This window comes from Galleria mellonella, unplaced genomic scaffold, assembly GCF_026898425.1.
Source record: "Galleria mellonella isolate WM207_F2 unplaced genomic scaffold, CSIRO_AGI_GalMel_v1 utg38, whole genome shotgun sequence".
In the NCBI taxonomy this organism is placed as follows: domain Eukaryota; kingdom Metazoa; phylum Arthropoda; class Insecta; order Lepidoptera; family Pyralidae; genus Galleria; species Galleria mellonella.
This window is the reverse complement of record NW_026442090.1, coordinates 9,224,370-9,244,661: the sequence shown is the minus strand read 5'-3', so window position 1 is coordinate 9,244,661 and position 20,292 is coordinate 9,224,370. Positions and strand designations below refer to the sequence as shown.

Below are 20,292 nucleotides of genomic sequence, written 5' to 3'. Positions count from 1 at the left end.
CATATTAAAGCTCATCCTTCATAACAGTTGCTCTTGTTTCTTATTTGTATAGGTAGATTTTAGAAGATATTCTAATAATCCGTCAAATTGAATAAGGTTAAGTAAGAATTAGTATTGAACAGAATGTCTATTTAATATTAGGCATACTTAATATTAGACGCTGGTATATTAATTGTGAAATATAATTTTGGAGATTTTCCCTGAGATAGCATTACGATTTATCTAGTAATTATAGGGTTCTCTATCTATTTATTCTGGGCTTACTCTGGTAGCCGAATTTTTTAACTTTCGTATCGTGGTATATTGGTTTCTTTATTTAAACACTCGATAATCATGTACATTAAAGAATACAACATGAAACAGGAAGAATATAGTTATTATGGTATTGACATATAACGATCAGATGGATTATTTAGGTCAAGAGTTTCCATAACTTCCAAACAAGAGGAGTTACGAAAATGGATGAGCAAGAAATAAAGGTTTTTGGTATTCGGTTCTCTCTGTCTACCCTGTAAGGTTTAGGGCGATGAGGAACAGATCGATATCATATCATATTCTATTTAATACTGTACCAATAAAGTATGAAGTTTTATAAGAAGAATTTGTTGTTTTTGGTACAAGACAACTATGTCAATATAGGTATATATATGTACTATCCCCAATATATTGTACGTAGCATTTTATTTGCGACACCTACTGATAAGTCACTAGCTCACTAATATAGTTAAAGTTTTTTATACTGTGATACTAGTTTGAGGGATAAATCTTAGTTTAAATTGCGAAATGGTTTCATAAATAGCTATATATGTTTAATATGAGTAATAGTAACAAACCTAGCCACACGGTGTTGTGTTCGCTCTCGCAGTGTTCTAATTCTGGCCGTATGTGGACGTCATCGTCGTGATGTCGCGGCGCTTCTAAAGGGAATATTTCGACTCGCCGCTGGAGCGGGTCTCGTAGCTGCCACGCGGTTAGTAACGCAGCGTCCACCACCAGAAGCCCGCCCACCATTGTATACAGTTTCCAACCGTGCATGCGTTTCTAAGAAAGTTAAACTCATATAAATTATTTGTAAAATGTAATTGCAAGCTACAGTAAACAAAATATAACTACTAAGCCATCGATATATAGAAAAACGCCATAAAAAAATAAGACATGACGTGTAAAGGTTTATAATCAAGCTGTTGTAAAAATATTCTTAATTTTTTTTTAAATATATGATGTATAATAATTAATTTATTTATTTACTCTTTATAGCACTACTTAAAGAATAATACAAAGATAAATATATATAACACTTAGGAGTGCAAAAGGCGGTTTAATCGCTAAAGCAATCTCTTCCAGACATCCTTTGAGTAGAGGAGATGTAATCATGTAGTTTATTTTTTATGCCAAGTATTTGACTCCGCTCAAATTATGTTCTATGGTAGTAATTTAAGTTTTATAATTTAAATTTCGCACAGTTTTGGGAGTCTTGGGCTTTTTTGTTTGCTTTACTATTTATGGTATTATTTAAATAAAAAAAAGGACAGTTGGGAACTTTAACAACTTCTTTTGAACATACAAACATCTGGTTAGCACTTAAGAAATAATTTCAAAGAGTAAGTAATTTCATATACAACAAATAAGATATCAGTCAAGGTAAAACGAAGAAACTCTTTATTACTTTGAGTCGACTTTGTCTGTAGAGTATTTATTATATATTATTGACTGTACCTTTGTTTCAACTTTCGGTTTTGTGGTATGTCTGTGTACTCGCCAAACTTTGGTAAATAGAGCACCATACGCCATGGAGAAACCAGTTGCTAGTAACCACGCTCTTGCAGCGCAGAGGCCAGAGAAATGTTGGGGCTGCACCCAGCGACCATCTACTCCCAAAGCCACCGCTGCACTCAAACATATGCAACACCCACATAACATCACCGTGTTGCATGCTGGGTGTGACCATTGTATAACCCTATTAAAAATATACACAACACAATTTATTATATAAGTTGCAAATAAAATTCACGAAAATATTAAATTTGTAATATAAGATTTATATTTATGTATATTTTAGTATTATGTTGTACAAACACACACACTTATATACACACGAATGCACGCATACACACATATACATATAAATACTTTGTCTAAGTATATATATATATATATATATATATATATATGTATGTATATATGTGTGTGTGTGTGTGTGTGTGTGTGTGTGTGTGTGTGTGTGTGTGTGAAATCTCTTCATTTTCAATGTTCAGAGATATATCTTTTCAGAAATGTAACATTTAATATCATATAAAGTTACAAAATGTTATGGTTTGTACTTTATTACCTATATTCTTCAAGTGACGACAGTCAACTTTGAAACATATCGACGTGTGAAGTTAAATTTAAATTTTACATGTATTAAGAGTGAGTTTGTTTGTTACACTTAGATACAATAGATTAAGTATAGTACCTGTGATATCTATTTATTTATAATATATAATATAATTTATGTCTATGGCATAGGGAATGACGTCGTCACAATTTTCATGTAAACAACGCTTGACAACTAACTGTTAATAGAGTTCAAACTACGAAATTATATAGAAGATGCCTTGTGTCAATTTAATTAATAACTGAATAGTTCATAACAGTTCAAAAGCAGATGTTAATTGAACAAATTTGTTCTATGTCGAACCAACAGATATACCATTGCGTGTAAGTAGGTAATGATACCTAGTAATTATATTACATAATTGTTTTAGTCCTTTGATGCGTAATATCGAAGATATATATTGTAGTGGTTGGTCGCATTCTTACTATCAACGTTCATTTTATCTGTAGGTAACTTATTGATGGTAAACCACCAATATTTTCTAATTAACATTTATAAAACATTTATATTTAAAATAATTACAATATAAAAGGAAATATTTTTATGTTGTATAGAGAAATTTTACCTTGGTATATTGATAAGTGATATTAAAAATAATTAATTAACTTTTTGGTTTCATCATAATTAATTGGTGTAATTTAAGAAGTTGGATGTTTTCCGTGATTTCTATAAAATTTAGTCAATGTTAGTTATGAGTTTTTGGCGGTTGACCGGTTTATAAATATGTGGCTCAAGAAGAAATGTGAGAATAGATTATAATTTTAGAGTAGTACATTTTAATTTGTTTTCTGAGAGCCTGGAAGCAAAAATTAATTTTTACTCACAAGGTGGACTTAGGTCACTTCCCATAAAACTAAGCAGTTTGCTATACGGTTTTATTTTAGATCAATATTTTATTAGACAGAATGTCTTCCTAAACACTTTCAAAAGAATAGGCTTATTAAAAAAAACTTAAATAGGCGCGTTTTTTAAATCTATTAATCTTGATATTAGAGACTTATCAGACCAACTTTTATTTTATAATATTATAATTTTAGATTTTCATATCAAATTGAAAAGACAAAGATTTTTCTATTAAATACTGGTTTTTAACTAGATAAAGATCTGTGTGACCTGGTTATGTTTATTGATTAGGATTAAAATTATATTAATAGCCAATGTCCTTCTCCAGTTCATATAGTAGTATCGATATACAAAATTGCATAGTGATTGTTTAAGCTATTAAGTCGTTAAGAAGTAACAAACAAAGAAACTCATTTTCCAATTTATAATATCAGTAAAGATTATACTTGTATCACAGTGACTGGAGTGTATATTTCGTGATTATTCTCCCAATCAACTTAATCCTTGGGGATAGAAAAGAGCGGTGACACATCGAATTCTAATTCATTATTATTCTCGTAAGGTCAAAATGAGTGTTTATTTAGTTTTTAATTAAAAACAGAATCTGAAAACAATGAGACAGCACGTCCAACATCTGTTTAACGTGGGTGATACGCTGATTCTGTTGTCTGACTGTAAAAAAATAAACCCTATTTTATTTCGTAAAACTAAAGCGTAAACTTATTTGCACTTTTTTTTGTAAACAACCGTTTTTCACTTGCCTTAGTTCTCAGAAACTAAATTAAATTCGAACAGACTGGCTAGACTAATATTGAATAACCTTAGAAATAATTGAGCTTACATAATATTAGTCTAGGCTAACTGTCCCAATTATCCATGAAGTGATGCCTAATAAAAAGGAGTAAATTGATGTCTGCAGATTTTTATAGGGTAAACCTGTTATATTATATACGAGTAAGTATATAAAAGTTATAGGACTAAGTACACATGTATATATTGATATTAGCTCATATAAAATTACACCAATTTTTTTTAATTAATATAATAGTTCTCTCTATAAATTGTGTACTTGAAAACGAGCGTTTCTCCCGTTCTGTGCTACTATTATAAAGGAATCGACTTAATTAAGTGGAAATTCCCTGTGGAGTTTAATTAATTATTACACCTTTGAAATGAAGGCCTCACTATGAATAATTGATTTATCGTTGTGTTATTATTATCTGTTGAATACTGAACAAAATATATATTTCTTTTCCTCGATACATCTTTAAGTAATTAATATTCGAGCGTCATGCTTTCTGTCAAACAACCTCAGCATTTACAGACGAAATTAATTAAGATAATTTACATTTTCGACTTTAACATCTACAAAGTTTTGCTTCTTTCATTCTGATTATGTACTCGAATAATTAATTATAGTTAAATAATAGCTGTAATACAGTAGGAGCTTATAAATAATTGATGATTAAAATCAAAATATTTAACTATTGAAGTTTTATCTACACATAATATTTTGAACGTGTTTGAAAAAGGGATTGTTAGTATTGCGGACTATCAATCCCATTGCTAGCAATATATCCTCCACGTGGTCCCCCCTGGAAACCATCGTGCTAAATTCCAAGTGCATTTATCACGATGGGTTTACTGATCTGTCCTTTCATCCTCACTTATCACCCCTCATTGGTGTCCCGCCAGCATACACCGTTAGCGCAGACGGGGTTGCTATTCCATTATCATCCATTGAAAAAAAAACACATAATATAAATATTTTTTACCTTCTGTGCCTATGCATGATGTTGAAAACAATCAGTCCAATTGCCGCCAAGATGCCAGCAATACATAATGCAGTCATACAAGCAAACAAAGGCAGGGAGACTGTTCGCAGCTCGTTTACTACAACAGTTCTATCCGGAGGCACTTTTCCACCTGCCAAAAACAAGATTTCTTATTTCACGCCCCACTAAAATATCACAATATAATCGTACTCGTAAAAACGTCGTAAAATATCATATATGATTGAAGTATTATGACGAGTAATAAAAAGTATATATAATTTAATATTGTGCCATGCTACAAAGGATATTATCTAAGTAATATTTAAGAATAATTTTAAATTAGCAAATGTACTACGTGAAACTGAAAGCATTTGCACCCTTTTAAGGGTATGTTCTATGAATAAAACTGAACATTTTATTTTTAAAGAAAAAATAAACCGGGGTCTGTATTTCTTTGAGAAAATCTGTTAGCCTCACTAGTAGTAGAACATACCCGTAAAAGTCTAATGATTTCAAATTCACTTTATAGAACCTAACGTTAAATTATTAATGATATTACATATCATGTACAGAACAAGAGTATTAGATATAACAGTAACCTCATTAGAAAATGTAAATAACACCGTATACATATCATTAATGATGGTAATATTAATTTCGTTCATTGATTTTTGTGGCCATTTGTTTAAAAAATTGATCTTTTTCGAGATGATAGATACAAGATAGTTGTTATGTATCCGATTTTAATTTGTCTATTCGTAAATATGTTTGATAATAATGTATGAAAACTGATCGTTTATATATTTCTAATTTACTATATAATATACTCGTATTGAATTAAGTACAAATTACTAAAATATAATTATTACCCTTTGTAAAATAAATACGTGTTTGAATCAAAAATCTTTACATCATCAAACTACCATATTTGTAGTAACAAAATTAATGTTATAAGATTAAAATCGTGACACATGATATATATCAATATTTATATGTTTGAATTTATTTATTTGCAAAGGTCTTCAAATAATTGTAAGTAAATATTTACATAGGATATTGGACACATTCCCCAAGTGTGTGATAGAAGTGAATGCTCGATATAGGAAGATTTCAGGGGTCTCTCATCCCCATATTTTGCTAACACAGCCCTTAGCTGGCAAAATGCTACTGGAATAATTGGACTACATAAGTTATAAAGTTATATACTTGTATATAAATCTTTCATATCTCATCTATTTATTAGTATGTAAGTAAAAATGTTTACATTATATTATACTACTAATTTGCTTTGAAAAAAGAAAAAAATAGCACGAGTTAAGTAAATGAGCAGATGAAACTTTAGATTAGATTATAAGCATGCGAAAATGCAATTATAATGTAAAGGGTACAAAACCTAACATAAGTGACAGAAAACATTTGAAAAAATTAAGGTTTTAGTTATTTAGACTTTTATTTATTTATATCTTATACATATAAAAAAGATAGAAAACGATGTTGATACAGTACAATGTTAACCTAATTTACAAGTTATTATTTTAATTTTTTTTTAGTTTACTGTTTTTAATTAAAAAAAATACTTAAAATATAAAAAAAAGTGAATTATTCATATTTAATCTGCTATAATTAATAACCGGATTATTCATCACGGGTATAAAAAGAGAAAAACAACGATGAGTGTGCTAAAAATCCGTTAACGTCACCAGCAAAAAGGTGACAGTTTTAGATAGACGTCCGGCCTCGTTTGGTGCCCCTCCTATCTACAAGATTATCATTATGTCATAATGACTCCTTTATAATTACTTGGGTGGATTAAATTAATTATTAATTTTCTTTTTATACATACCAACCCATCGTTCTCTGTCCAGCCATGTGAGGTTATCAGCTTGAGTGTCGTAGTACCCGAGTTTTACATAATGGTTGTCAGTCAGTTGTTCTATCTGAGTTAACGCTATCCTGTCGCCTTGAGACGAGAATGCGACAAGACCCTGAGGAGGAATGTTTGTGATTAATGTTGCAAGTAAACCACTTATGTCTCCGTATTATTATATAATTTATTTTCCGCGTTTTATACTATTTACAGTTACTTCTGACATTAATATACTATATTTATATACTTGTACGAGTATATAAATGAAGAAAGTGACAGGCAAATTGATTGAATAAATATTTAATTAATGGAAACAAGAGAGAAGGACAATAGCGATGATGATTTTCTGCATCCACAAGTTCTGGCACAAGCTCAATATTGACACCGAAAATATGCGTATTTATTATAATATATTTTAAATTTTTTTTGCATATTGCTACTGTTGTGGTAAATATTCGTGTAATGTAATATATGTGTTAATAAACTATTTTATTTTTAGCGATAGAATTGATTTTGCCGCATTTGAATCGGTTATGGTCGAAAAATGTTTCTGACTACCCTATTTGGGTTTACGATCTTAAAAGACCTGTTTATAATTTTACAAACACATACGAGTTCTCAAACAGTCTTTAATATAAACTTACGCTTTAAACAATAATGAATACTGTTTTAAGTGTGCATTTTTATAAAATACAGCTAGTGTAGTTAAATTAAACTTATGAAACCTGATGACAAGAATGTTGAAAATCTTCAAGCATATTAAAGAAGGAAACTTCCAAGAGCTAAGTTCGACGATTATCGTTTCGATTGTTGAGCAAATTTAATAATGGATTCTATCTAGAATCAAAGTGAGTTTTCCATTCACAATATCGTAAAAAAGTCATTTCGCCTGTCTCTATCTACTACGAGAATTTTGTAATGAACTGAACTTACAAAAACAGGTGCGAGATCTCAGTCGTAGAAAAGCAGGTTTATGAATTTTTCATGCCCGCTGCCAGTAGTGAGACCCCATACAAAAATGCCCTTATGAATTTTGTATTTTGATATCAAATTCAAAGTTAGTGAGAAATATTCGTAATCCCAGTTCATATTGTGCATTTTGGAAATTTTATTTGCGGTCGATATAGACACTCGTTCTTTTATTACTTTCGTAGGCGTTTTATTATTTTATTATACGGTTTTATGTCAAATAATGAATATACAATTTTCGGATTTATACGTTTTGTATGCTTACAATCTTTTTCAACCGATTTAAAAAAGATGATGTTACCAATCCAATTGTATTTTTTATATTTGTTATAACATACTTTTATTTTTTATCTGAAAGGATATACTTTCAAATGACCCATTTTAATAAATTCGATTCAATAGTTTTTAAATCAAAGTAAAATAGTTTTGTCTGGATTGAAGTCGGTGCTTTTTTTTAAGGAGTATAATTTTAAATTACAGTCAATGTGAAAGTGAATAATAAATAATTTGTTATATATTGATATATCTTTAATAGAATTTATATAGGAAACGAGATGATTAAGTATTTCAAGTTAAGTATTTAAAGTATATAATGTTAATGGAATTAGGGATTACTTGTAATGGTTACCAATCCTTGTACTCGTTATATAAAGAATTTAGTTATGAATATTCAACGAAAAAGTGTCTTTGGTAGGATCTTAAAACCTAAAGGGAATACTTAATATATTTGCTCAATTATAGTGATATAATTAAGTTTAACGGTAGTTAAAATACCAGACAGCGTAGGTATAATATTCTATATAATTAATCTTTTGAATGGATTTGAAAATTGGCACAATGATACCAACACTAGATTAATATGCCGGTAAAAGCCGCGGAATATATTTAGTAGAATAATAAAAAAAATGCTTTAATGTTGGCGCAAGTAGTATAGGATCATAAAGCGTAAAGTAGTCGGAGGCACTTACCGATACACCAAGAAATGACGTTGAATTTATTGCCTCGTAGATGTCGTCAGCTATTTTCTTGTTCGTATAAGTAAAATTTTTGAGACTTAAGCCATTTTTTTCTAGTTTCTCCATAGTCTTATTAAACGCTACAATATTAAAAATAAATTAGTAGTAGATATATTAAAAAAGTCTGAAAGTTATGCCTTAAACTAACTCAATTTAACTTCAGAGAAAAGGAAAATAACATTTTCTATACACAGCGGGAGTCTAAATTGGCTTCTAATGCAATTCCTTTGTATGCAGAACTAACAATTCCAACCACACATCTGGTCTCGGACAAACTATCTCAAGCAGTTCTAGAGAAACTCTGTTGGACGCCACAAAGTAATTGCGAATAAACAAGCTGTGGCGAATTAGTTCCTATAAGTAATACTAATTAGTTGATCTATGAATATTTGCAATTTAATACACAGAGTGAAATCAAAATCATCAGCATACTTTGAAGGGAATCTCAAATCAATCATCCAAAGAAATATGGTATGAAAAATATTGAAAAATTTTTGAACCTTCTAAACTATCACGATGCTGAGTTAGTATGGAAGACTAAAAAATTATTTGTTATTTTAGTTTCTGACTTACAAAAATTTCAGCCCTAATACGCTCTTTATCAAACAACTTCAAAAACAAGGAGGTTCAGTTCGTAGATTTTTTTTATGTTGGTTATCTCATAATTTCATCAGTTATAAACAGATTTAGAAAATTATTTTTATTTGAAAGGATATACTTAAATATTCTTTCATAGAAATTATTAAAATCGGATCTGCAGTTTAATTTTTAAATAACTAGTTTTGTCACAAATGAAGTTGCTTTTTTTTGGGGACACAATTTTTAATTATTATGTTATGTACCGAAGTACATAATAATTTCGATATCGCCTTGTACCTACAGTTAAAGTAATTGATTATCCTTTCGGATTATTTCTATTACAGCACATGTAGAGTATATTAAACTGTAAATAATTAGCTAATATTTTATATATATATATATATATATATATATATATATATATATATATATATATATATATATATATATATATATATATATATATATATATATATATATATATATATATATGTATATATATAAGTTTATAAAATTTTCGTGTTGTTTAATATTCTGTAAATATATTTGAATATTAGAATAAGTATTTTGGAAAAATATTATATTAGACTTTTATTATAATACTTATTTATAGCACAATTTAGTTACAAACTCACCCAAGGCGACAGCCCAAACAGCGTCATAGGCTAAAGGCGCTTCTTGATATCCTTCAGGGAATCTTTCGCCGTCAATGTCGTAACCGGCCTCACGAAGAGCTTCATTCAGTCTTGATCTATTTACAGAACAAATTGTTATTCTCTCTTAGTTTATTTCCTACGGACTATCATTTTCAAAGTATTTACTTCTCTTGGAATGTTTATTATCTTAAAAACTGTTTACCAGTGTCTTCGTAGAGACATAACCCGTGCTACTCTACGCTAATGGTTTTGGTTCATGTTTCTCATTAAAATGAACAATCTCGTAACGTGGGTTGATAACAGACGTAATATTTTCTGGGATAATTTTATGATCTGCTTGGATATTGTTGTTGCTATGATTATTAATATTTATATTTAAAAAATGCATTGTATAAATACAGCAGGCTACAAATCCTATAATTAATTCTTATAAATGAAAAGACTTTATTGCTAGTCAAGGCAGTCTTTGTTTAATACAATAAATCTTTTTATTCAGAGCATTTATTATTTTAGCTTATCAAAATGTATCAACGTTACAATTATCTGCCAATTATTAAAAATAATTTAACAATTTTTAAATAATCAATAAAACTTATACAGTTGCTTTTCCAAATTTGTTATTTGCGAAATAATTAAATTAAAATTTCAATAGAACTATAATTAAAAAAAAAATATCAACGGTTCCAATTAATGTTTTGGTTCGTGAACTAAGACGCTTATCATGCTGATTACATTGATATTTTTTGATAGCAAAAATTTATCTGAAAAATTCAAAGGAAAATATGAAGTACACACCTCAACAGCATCTAGGGATATTTCGTATAAAGTTCTTAAATTATAAAAATACTGGCTGTTTTTATTTTTTTTGAAAATATTTTATAGGTCTTTTGTAACGATTCTAAATTTGAATTTGAAAAAATAATTAAAAACAATTGATCTGTGCGTCATTACTAAGGTGAAATTTGAATGTTTCAATTTACCTATCACAGTTTTTGGAAATCTTTTTTGTCAAATTAATGTTTTAAAGCAAGTTAGTGATTGATTCGTAATTTATGCGACTGTTTTCATTATGCAGCGGCGCCTTTTAACAAGAGAGGTGATGTTACGGGCTTTACTGACTTCTAGTTTTTGTATTATTTTAAAAAACTTGAATACTTTGCTTTATTTTTTTTTTCTTATAAAAAACATTCATCTTTAATTTTACTATTTTTCCATTTTTTTGTCTTTACTTAAATAAAACTTAAATTATGCAGAAATTATGGCTTTATTTTAAAGTGTAGTCTGTTAAATGGGCTTTTCAAAAATATATACATGTTGCATGTTATTTATATTTTTATTTTAGTAAATTGAGAAAATTTAAAATATCCCTAGACGATGTTGATGTGTGTAGTTGCAGAATTGAGAAATATTGCAAATTGTTAAGTTGTTTTTAATAATTGACGGTAATAAAAGCTCTTAAGTTACAGTAGTTGCTTGCAATATATATTTTATATTGAAAACGTAAATTTTGGATAGAATTCATACCTCGTTTTATTATGGAAGTTATTATAATTATCAGTCAAATTTTGAATGCTTCTATTACATATTACAAAGGGTTACGGATTCGAGTTCTGTTTTGTTACAGAGTCAACTAATGTCACTAATATTTCTATAATGCGAAACACTTTAATTTGACTATGTTATTCTTATTACTGCTATGTGTCTGTATCTGGCAATAGTAAGCTATTACATATATTTTTATCTAGTTGAGTAAAATTCACGTCACATTGTGCCAACGTTGAGGTTATTGGTTATTGTCTCAATATCCTTCACAGATTAAGGAATAGTAGTAAGACAAAAACGAATAGTGACGAATATGATTTTAATTAAACAATAAATGTGTATTTTTGTTGTATGACAATTTAAACAAATTCTAAAATATGAACAGAAATGTAATCAGTTTTATACAATATCAAAATTAGAATATTAATATTACACAATACGTAATTATCACCGTACATCAATTAATTAAATAATTAATGCAGTTATTGTTATTTCACGCATATAATCTTTTACTAAGTTAATTCACAATAAGAGAATTAATATTCTGACTCGATATGGAGAATATGTTTCCATATTAGAGACAACCACTACTGTGAAATTACAAAACCTCTCATTCATCGTGGAATGCAAAAGTAAAATTTCAATTTCTATGTCATTCATTTCCTTTTTTAGCTAGCATTATTTTAACTTTCTTTTTGCAATCCTTAGCTTTTGTGACGAGCAATCAGAGTTTGTAGATTACTTCATCAATATTCTCCGAAACATTTATTATCTTTACCGCACAAAGGATATCCGAAATTCCTTCACGAAGACACAGATAACAATAAAGTCCCGTTTCGAATAGCGATAGCGCACATCTCTAGGCATTTTCAACTCAAAGTGTTGTACGTCCAAAGAATGGAATATTATGTTCCATCGCGTAAAAGTTGTCAAAAGAGCTTTTATTTAGGGTTGCACCTTATAAATGTCTTTGGACTGTTTTTCGCAGAATACAAAAGAAATGATTTGTCTGCGGATTGAATTGCTCGTAGTTTACTGTTTGTAATAATATTATTATAGTGTTAACGAGTGTAACCGTTTCTTTTTAAACTTCATTTTTTCTCAAAATTTTTAAAGGACGTTTATATTAATAACGTTTTAATATACTTCATGTAGGTAATAGTTGATTAAGAATTATAGTAGATATTATAAATATGAATTTTTATCGGCATAATATTAGGTCAATATATCACATATCTATATCGGTTAATAGTCTCATGCATTTTTATTCAGATTTATATAATAATTGAAATCTTTTATATTAAGCTTGGAGCCATATATATATATATATTACTTGAGCATCTGTAATCTAATTAAAATTTTAATGTTTAAGTTTGGAAATAAATGTTTTTAGAGAAAGAGAGAAAAATGGCTTTTGAACAGCATAACAACTATAGGGTCAACAATAAACATTATTTTAAATGAATGTAAGCATAGCATTATGTTTCTATATTTTACTTAAACACATAGACTAGTCTTCAGTGTCTGTATGTAATATTCTTTATAAGGAATAGTTTGGTCGCTTTGCTCTCATAATAAATACGAGACAAAAGAATTTGTTATTTTTAATTAAAGATACGAAGGCTTTCGTTGTGAGTATAACTCTTATTTGTTGACTTAATTAAATATATTATCTGTACTTACCGAAAGTCTTCTGACGTCATTCCAGAAATAGTGGTCTGGTTAGCATTCTGGTTCCACATAAGGGCTTCTGTTGTCAGATGACCTTCTGCTGCCTCTCGCATCTGTTCCACGGTACATTCGATCCCTTCTCGTTCCAAATTCGTCTCGAACCAGTTATCCTCATACCAGCCTGTGGTAATAATTTTTATTATTAATTATAGTTATGTAACAATAATTTATTTTTTGTAGTTTCGAAATATTTTTATTTACTATTCGAAACTTTGTTTATATAAAAAATAAATGAAAACATTATATGTGACTGATAAGTTTGATTTCTAAAATAATAATAGAAAGGAATTTTGTGCTTAATGAATACAAAATTATATTAATATTATACATATGAAGGTTGTAAAGATGTTTATATGTTTGTGTATTGTTACTAAACCATGCTTAAACGGTTGAATAAATTTAAATGACATTTAAATTATATCCTAACTTTATATATACTAAAGAACAAAACTGCAGGAAATAACTAATCTAATAACAAGTTAATTGGTAACAATAACAAAGGCAACGGTTACTATTTTCCATCAGGTGGGCCGTCAGTTTTTTTGCCATTTTAGGTTGTATAAAAAAAATTAAAAAAAGGCCGGCGCAGAACGAACAACGTATGCAAGGGATTATAAATACCGTATTTTTTGTTTATTAATTATAAAAGTACCTAATTTAACAAATTATTTAAAAACTCCCGGAATATTTATTGATTAAAATGTTTATGGTACTAATATGGGAAAAGATGTCTTATATAAAACTTGCACCTCGATATTTATACTATAAAGTGTTGTCTTGATTGACTTACTCATCAATCTACAGCCTAAACTAGTAAAATTAGAATTACAAAATTTTTACAGTAGGTTTCTTTTATGGCCAATATAAATAATAACAAAAATTTTTGAAATTTGACCACTAAGACTGTAAATATAAGGATGGATGTATGTACAGAAATTTTTCACCGATAAATACTCGTATTTGAAATTTACTATAAATACTCTTAAACAAAAATAGTAAAATTTAATTTTTCTAACAAAATTCAAACTCGAATTGACCTGACTGACTGACTAACTAATCAATGTACAGGCTAAACTACTAAAGTTAGAAATACCAAATTTAGACAGTAGATATTTCGAAAATTAGCCTCTAAAGTATGTAAAAATAGTAGGTGGGTATTTCTATGAGAAAGGTAATTTTTAATTGATTTACTTGAAATTAAATATATATCTTTTATACAAAAATTTTATAACAAAACTTAATTTTAGTATTTCTTAAAATGAATTCCATAGTTGTGTTAAATAAGAGATGAAAGTTGATATAAAAATACTTGTCTACGTGGATTTAAGAGAAAAACTAAGAAAAAAACAATATCATGAAATCAGGGCAAAATATTTAATCGATTACATTTTTAACTAAAACAAAGATTTGATTGAAGTTTCGGATGTAATGTTGGAAAATAAAAATTAATATGGGAAATTTTCTTTAAAGCTGATTGTATAAAATCAATTTGTCTAAAGAAAATATTATTTGTCCTTATCATACATCTTTTTATCCTCATAATAAAAATGAAATTTTATACACATTTAGATTGATCTTATCCTAACTTAACACTTAGGTAAGATACATTATATAATAATTAGTACGGGCAAAGTTGCGGGATGCTGCATGTGTATTAGTATGACATACATAATAGGTAGAGTGTGAAAGAGCATAATCTAAAAATTATCGATACCTAGTAATGATGTTAATGAAATTGAATAATATTTTTCAAGCGAAATGAATTGAAATATAAAAACAACTTTTCAGCCTCTCATATTTTATTGATCACGTATTCTGACCTTTGCTTTTCCTAGAATTAAGTTTTCGCTTGGTGGATTTGATATTGTTTTCTTGTATATATTAAACAAGAAATAAACCACAAATTTAGTAGCTTTTCAGGAAATTGGAAACGTACATTGTTATCTTATTTGATATAATAAATAAATGTGATTGTGAGTTTATTTACTACTTCTTGGTGATTGAACCACTCCAATTGCTTTAGAGAAGTACTCGTATATAGGTTGTAATATCGGTTAATATAATACAAGCAAATACAGTGTATCAGCACATCACACTAGATGAAGCGATGATCTCAAATTTGTTATAGTAGATACAGTTGGCTGAAGATCGTGTCTTACCGCATTTTATGAAAGAAAACCTGTGCTTAACAGTGGACAATTAATTGCTGTAATGACGATGATGATAAGGTGGGTGAGACTAAACATTGCAGATATGTTTATAGAAGTTGCAAAATATATTTTTGTTGAAATTGTTTAAAAAGTCTAAGTCAATATATTAAAAAATATGATATAGAGATAGGTTTATTAGTTACAAGAAGTTTCAGATATAGAAAGGAAACTAGACAACTTTACGGGAGAAGAAAACGTTGTTAATAGCTTTATATTGCTGTAGGCAGCTAATCGGCGTAGGGCATGTCTAATTTATTCAAAGTTTTATTTCATAAATGATTTTCCTTTATCTGCGAGTACGTTGGCGGCGTTCTCGACCATTATTTATCCTGTTTCTCTATCCATTTCCTTTGTCCCTGTTTGTTGTTAGCGAGCCTGAGGCGAACAAATGTGTGTTTGTTGTGTTTCTGTTCAGTTCGTGGCTAAGTAATTCCATGAAACTTGGAACATGGTGAAATGTTTTGTAAGTGGCAGTAGGTATAACTTACATAATTTGTCTAAGTAGAAATTGAAATATATAGACGTTGTTGCGATGTTTAAAGTTTACTTCAAAAGTTTGACACAAACGAAATAATAAATAATATTTAAGAACGCAGTGTATAGTCTTTCTCATTTTTCATACTTTAAGACATAGAAAAATAACACAATTTATCTCATGCCCACATCCCAACGTTAGATAAATGGTTTTAGGGATATAACTGCAATTCTTTGAAAAGCAGGAGAGACAAGGATACTGAAAATAAATATAAAAACGAAATTTTGTATACATGCATCAAATGAATGAAGAAAGGGAAAATTATCTACTAAGCTACCTAGGCAGCATGTTAATAGGCTTTACTAATAGAAACATATCCGTAGTAGCAAAACGCTAATAAAGGTTTTTATAGGATAGTTATTGTATGCAGTCAATTAATTTTTTTAGCCTAGAACAAAAACCGGTATCGCCATTAGTTGTAAGGGTAAATTGACGTTTGCCGGGTTAGTATTTTATGTAATTTCATCTTTCTTTGAGATAAGCATAAGAATGTTTTTATTTACTAGGTATAGTCATTTCTGTCATTAACACGTCTGTAATTTTGATATTACGTAGCCTACGTAGGTATATGGTGAGATCATAGATCGAACACATATATATACTCCTATGCGTAATGTAATAATAATAAAGTCATAATATTCTGAAAATTTTTATATTGTTTACTATAAAAATATATTGTTAGATCGTTTACGAATTTGTTAATATCAGTATACTTATAACATTTATATGTGATACCCATATAGTGCTGTAAGAATCGGTTCCTCTATGCAATACATTTGAAGCCCTCGCTCAAGTGTATTGCTGGATTTCGGTTTACTTGGATTAGTTTGTGATCGCATACATACTAATGGTAGCGGAATTAAGCAAAATAATTCTAATCCAATAACCAGTGATATAGACTTCCGTAAGATAACACCTAGTTCAGTAATATATTTTCTCCTATGTACTTTATCCATTGCGCGCTATACAACCAAATTTATTACATTTGCCAGATTATTCTAGTCATTACGAATGTACGTTAATATAAACATAATCTGCCAGTTTACATGCCATTCCAAAATCAACAGTGCATGATAGGGTAAAGTGGGCTTTAGATTATCCTAAAGGGAGAGAGGCCATTTCTAAGGTACTTATATACTCCTTTGGGATAGACGGGATGAGAGCTACTTGACAGCAAAATACCGCTATAATATATTCTGCTTATATTTCTTCCAAATTAATTTATAAACAAGAATGATACATTTGGTTTTGCAAAATAATATTACTTATTATTTTGTGAACGTGAGTTGAAATATTTGGGAAATATTATTATCTGACATTTATATGTCATTAAATTATATGTAATTAAATCTAATTGTATGTTGGTTAATAAATATGATATTATAGTTTATTTTTCAACAAAAAGTCAAGTACTCGGAAAATATGATTTCATTCTCATATTTTGTAGTGACGATTTTGGCGATGTTGCGGTTTACCGCTGCACTACTGTACCACAATATAAACTGCCTCGCCCCTTTGAGGGTTACATATTCAATCGTCCGCCGCATAATATAAATAAATGTATTGATGAATTTGACTGTTTTTATTTATCCGTTGCTTTTTTTTTCATATAAAAAATAGGTATTTTAAAAAGTAATTAGTTACTCATCAGTTATCCAGTACGACTAGTAGCCATAGTACATATTCTAGGAGAGGGGGGAGAGCGATTGTTAGTAAAGTGAATCTAATAGACTAATTTCTAGCAATATACTCTATCAGATCGACTTCCATGCGGTTCGCCTTGGAAATCACCTTGATTAATTCTTAATAAATTCGTCACTATGGGCCAACTGACTTGTTACATCCTCACCAATCGTCTCTTATTAGTGCCCCGCCAGATATATCGATAGGTCAGGCGGGGGCACTATTCCATTATCACCCATTAAAAAAGAACATGTTCTGCTTAGTTTAAGACTAGATGGCGCTGTGTGATAAAATGTACAAAGATATTTATTAAAACAAATCGATTAATAATATTAGAGATGGATGAAGGATAAATTGAAAATAAATTTTGATGAGTATTTAGGGTAGATATCGACACCCTCTCCTGCTGTGTTCGATGTAACTTTGAGCTGACAGCGCTAGTCGTCACATTAATCACATTTTTTTTATCAATAATTCTCTACTGTTAGTTTAGTGACAATTTATGTTTTTTCTAATATTTATTGAATGATGGGTTTATGGTATTATACATATATTATCCAGGAATCGTATAACTAGTAAAGTTTAGGTAAAATAAAGATTAGATAACTTTTTTGGTGATATCATGTGTTTATTTGATGTTTAACATAGTTTTCTTTTAAAAATACATTCGGAATTCGGATACTCGTAGTTAATTTTATTAAGGTATATATCATTAAGACCTATGCAGTACATTTTAAAGTAATAATATAATACTACTTTTTATTACTTGGTAAAACTTTTTATAAAAATGCGTTTTTATAAAATATACGTGTAATATTTTGAATGATTAAATAAATAAAAAAAAAATAACAAAATGTTTTAAATAAATTAATAATTGATTTAATTTAATATGGAACACAATTAGATCATATTCTAAATCAACATATCGGTACTTCTATTTATTAGTAATTCTGTAACATTTCGTAGGTAGTTAGATCACAATTCACGAAGACAAATCTGCGGAAAATAGTAGTAAAATATATGACAAAGTTATAAGTACCTACGTTTTATTACTGGCAATATCGAAGACGTAAAAAAACTGCATACACAAGTCCCATCTACGTCGAGTTGGTGAACGTGTCGATTATTTTTATATGAAGTGATCGCTTTAGTGGCCAATTTTATAGATCATAATTTACTTTTATTACAGGAGAGAAAGATTTGCAGTAAATATTAAGGTCAAATAGATAGCGATAACCTGCCGAACTCTGCGTACCTCTGGCAGGTTGCCAATATCAATGCACCTGTACCTTTTTAATAAAAAAATAAACTTGTGATACTCTGTATACAAGTACCTTAACCTAATTATTAGGTTCATGGCCTTTCTTTAACATAATTATTAGTTTGATCGTGTAGTCCCGTTATAGAATAGGCCACTCCTTCTCGACTCCTGTGGGTGTCGTAAGAAGCGACTAAAGGAGGGCGAGGGATGGGCAGCAGCGTTCCTCTTTAAACATCTTTAAAGCCTTACTGCGATTACAAATCCGCCTGCCAAGCGTGGCAACTACTAGCAAAACCCCCCAAAGGGGGAGGCTTATGTTCAGCAGTGGACAGTTAAAAGCTGATATGATGATGATGATGATGACTTATTAGGTTACACATAATAATAGAAATATATGTAATAAATTGAAAATTAATTACACTTCAATAAATAGATTAACACAGAAGTTGAAAGGTGTGCAGATGTTAATGTAATCACAGAATTTCTAGCTGAATTGGAAATTATTCATAATGGTTCGTTACACAGAACGGATTGATAAGATACATATTTTAAGGATGGGATTGCAATCAAAATTTTAATCGTTAATGAGAATTGATTGAAAAGACAATCACCATTTGTAACAACTGTCATCCCGATTGAAATTCACGAGTACACAAAGCGGATTTTATTGGCGTTCTCTTTTGGGTGTGAGGTAAAAGTTAGAGGTACAACAAAGTACATTCAAGTAAATCGTACGAAAGTAATAGCGTTGTCCAACCTAAGTTATTGGCATCCTTTGAGATGGGAAAAGTGAATTTCAATAAAGCACATTGCCTAGAAATAAGTTTGCGTAAATTTAGGAAGTTAAGATTTACCACTTTATTAATAAAAACTAAAACTTTCTACAAACTTATTTTAATTATTGCACTGTTTTGTCAGTTCCTTTAAAATGTGGAATTTAACACACAAGAAAGAGAAGAACTATTTATTCTTGTACTACGAGACAATACACGTCGAGATATAACAGCGCTATCTAGTTATAAACTAAGCAGAACTTGTAGGTATTATGGAAACTAAATAACTGATGGATATATATAATACTATTTCTTTAAATACGTAGATAAACTCATATTTTATACATAGAAAATACCCAGGCTAATACAAACAGATCTACTCATGAATAATAGACGTTTGTATATAGGTGGAATTGAATATGTTGACTAGAAGAGTATGTTACTAGCATTAAGTTCGCCTTTTGTGTCATATTTT

The 20,292-nt window shown here is 29.2% G+C and overlaps 1 protein-coding gene across 4 annotated transcripts in view; it reads right to left on the bottom strand.

Moving 5' to 3' along the window:
- LOC113522961 (gamma-aminobutyric acid type B receptor subunit 1) overlaps positions 1–20,292 on the bottom strand; it is a 212,579-nt gene that overhangs the window by 14,127 nt on the left and 178,160 nt on the right. For all 4 annotated transcript variants that reach the window (XM_052897779.1, XM_052897777.1, XM_052897778.1 and 1 more), the window contains 7 exons: positions 13,308–13,476; positions 10,062–10,177; positions 8,800–8,927; positions 6,839–6,980; positions 4,996–5,146; positions 1,717–1,957; positions 834–1,041 (listed from right to left, as the gene is read on the bottom strand). In XM_052897779.1, the coding sequence (XP_052753739.1) occupies positions 834–1,041; positions 1,717–1,957; positions 4,996–5,146; positions 6,839–6,980; positions 8,800–8,927; positions 10,062–10,177; positions 13,308–13,476 (1,155 nt within the window). The remainder of the gene's footprint in view (positions 1–833; positions 1,042–1,716; positions 1,958–4,995; positions 5,147–6,838; positions 6,981–8,799; positions 8,928–10,061; positions 10,178–13,307; positions 13,477–20,292) is intronic.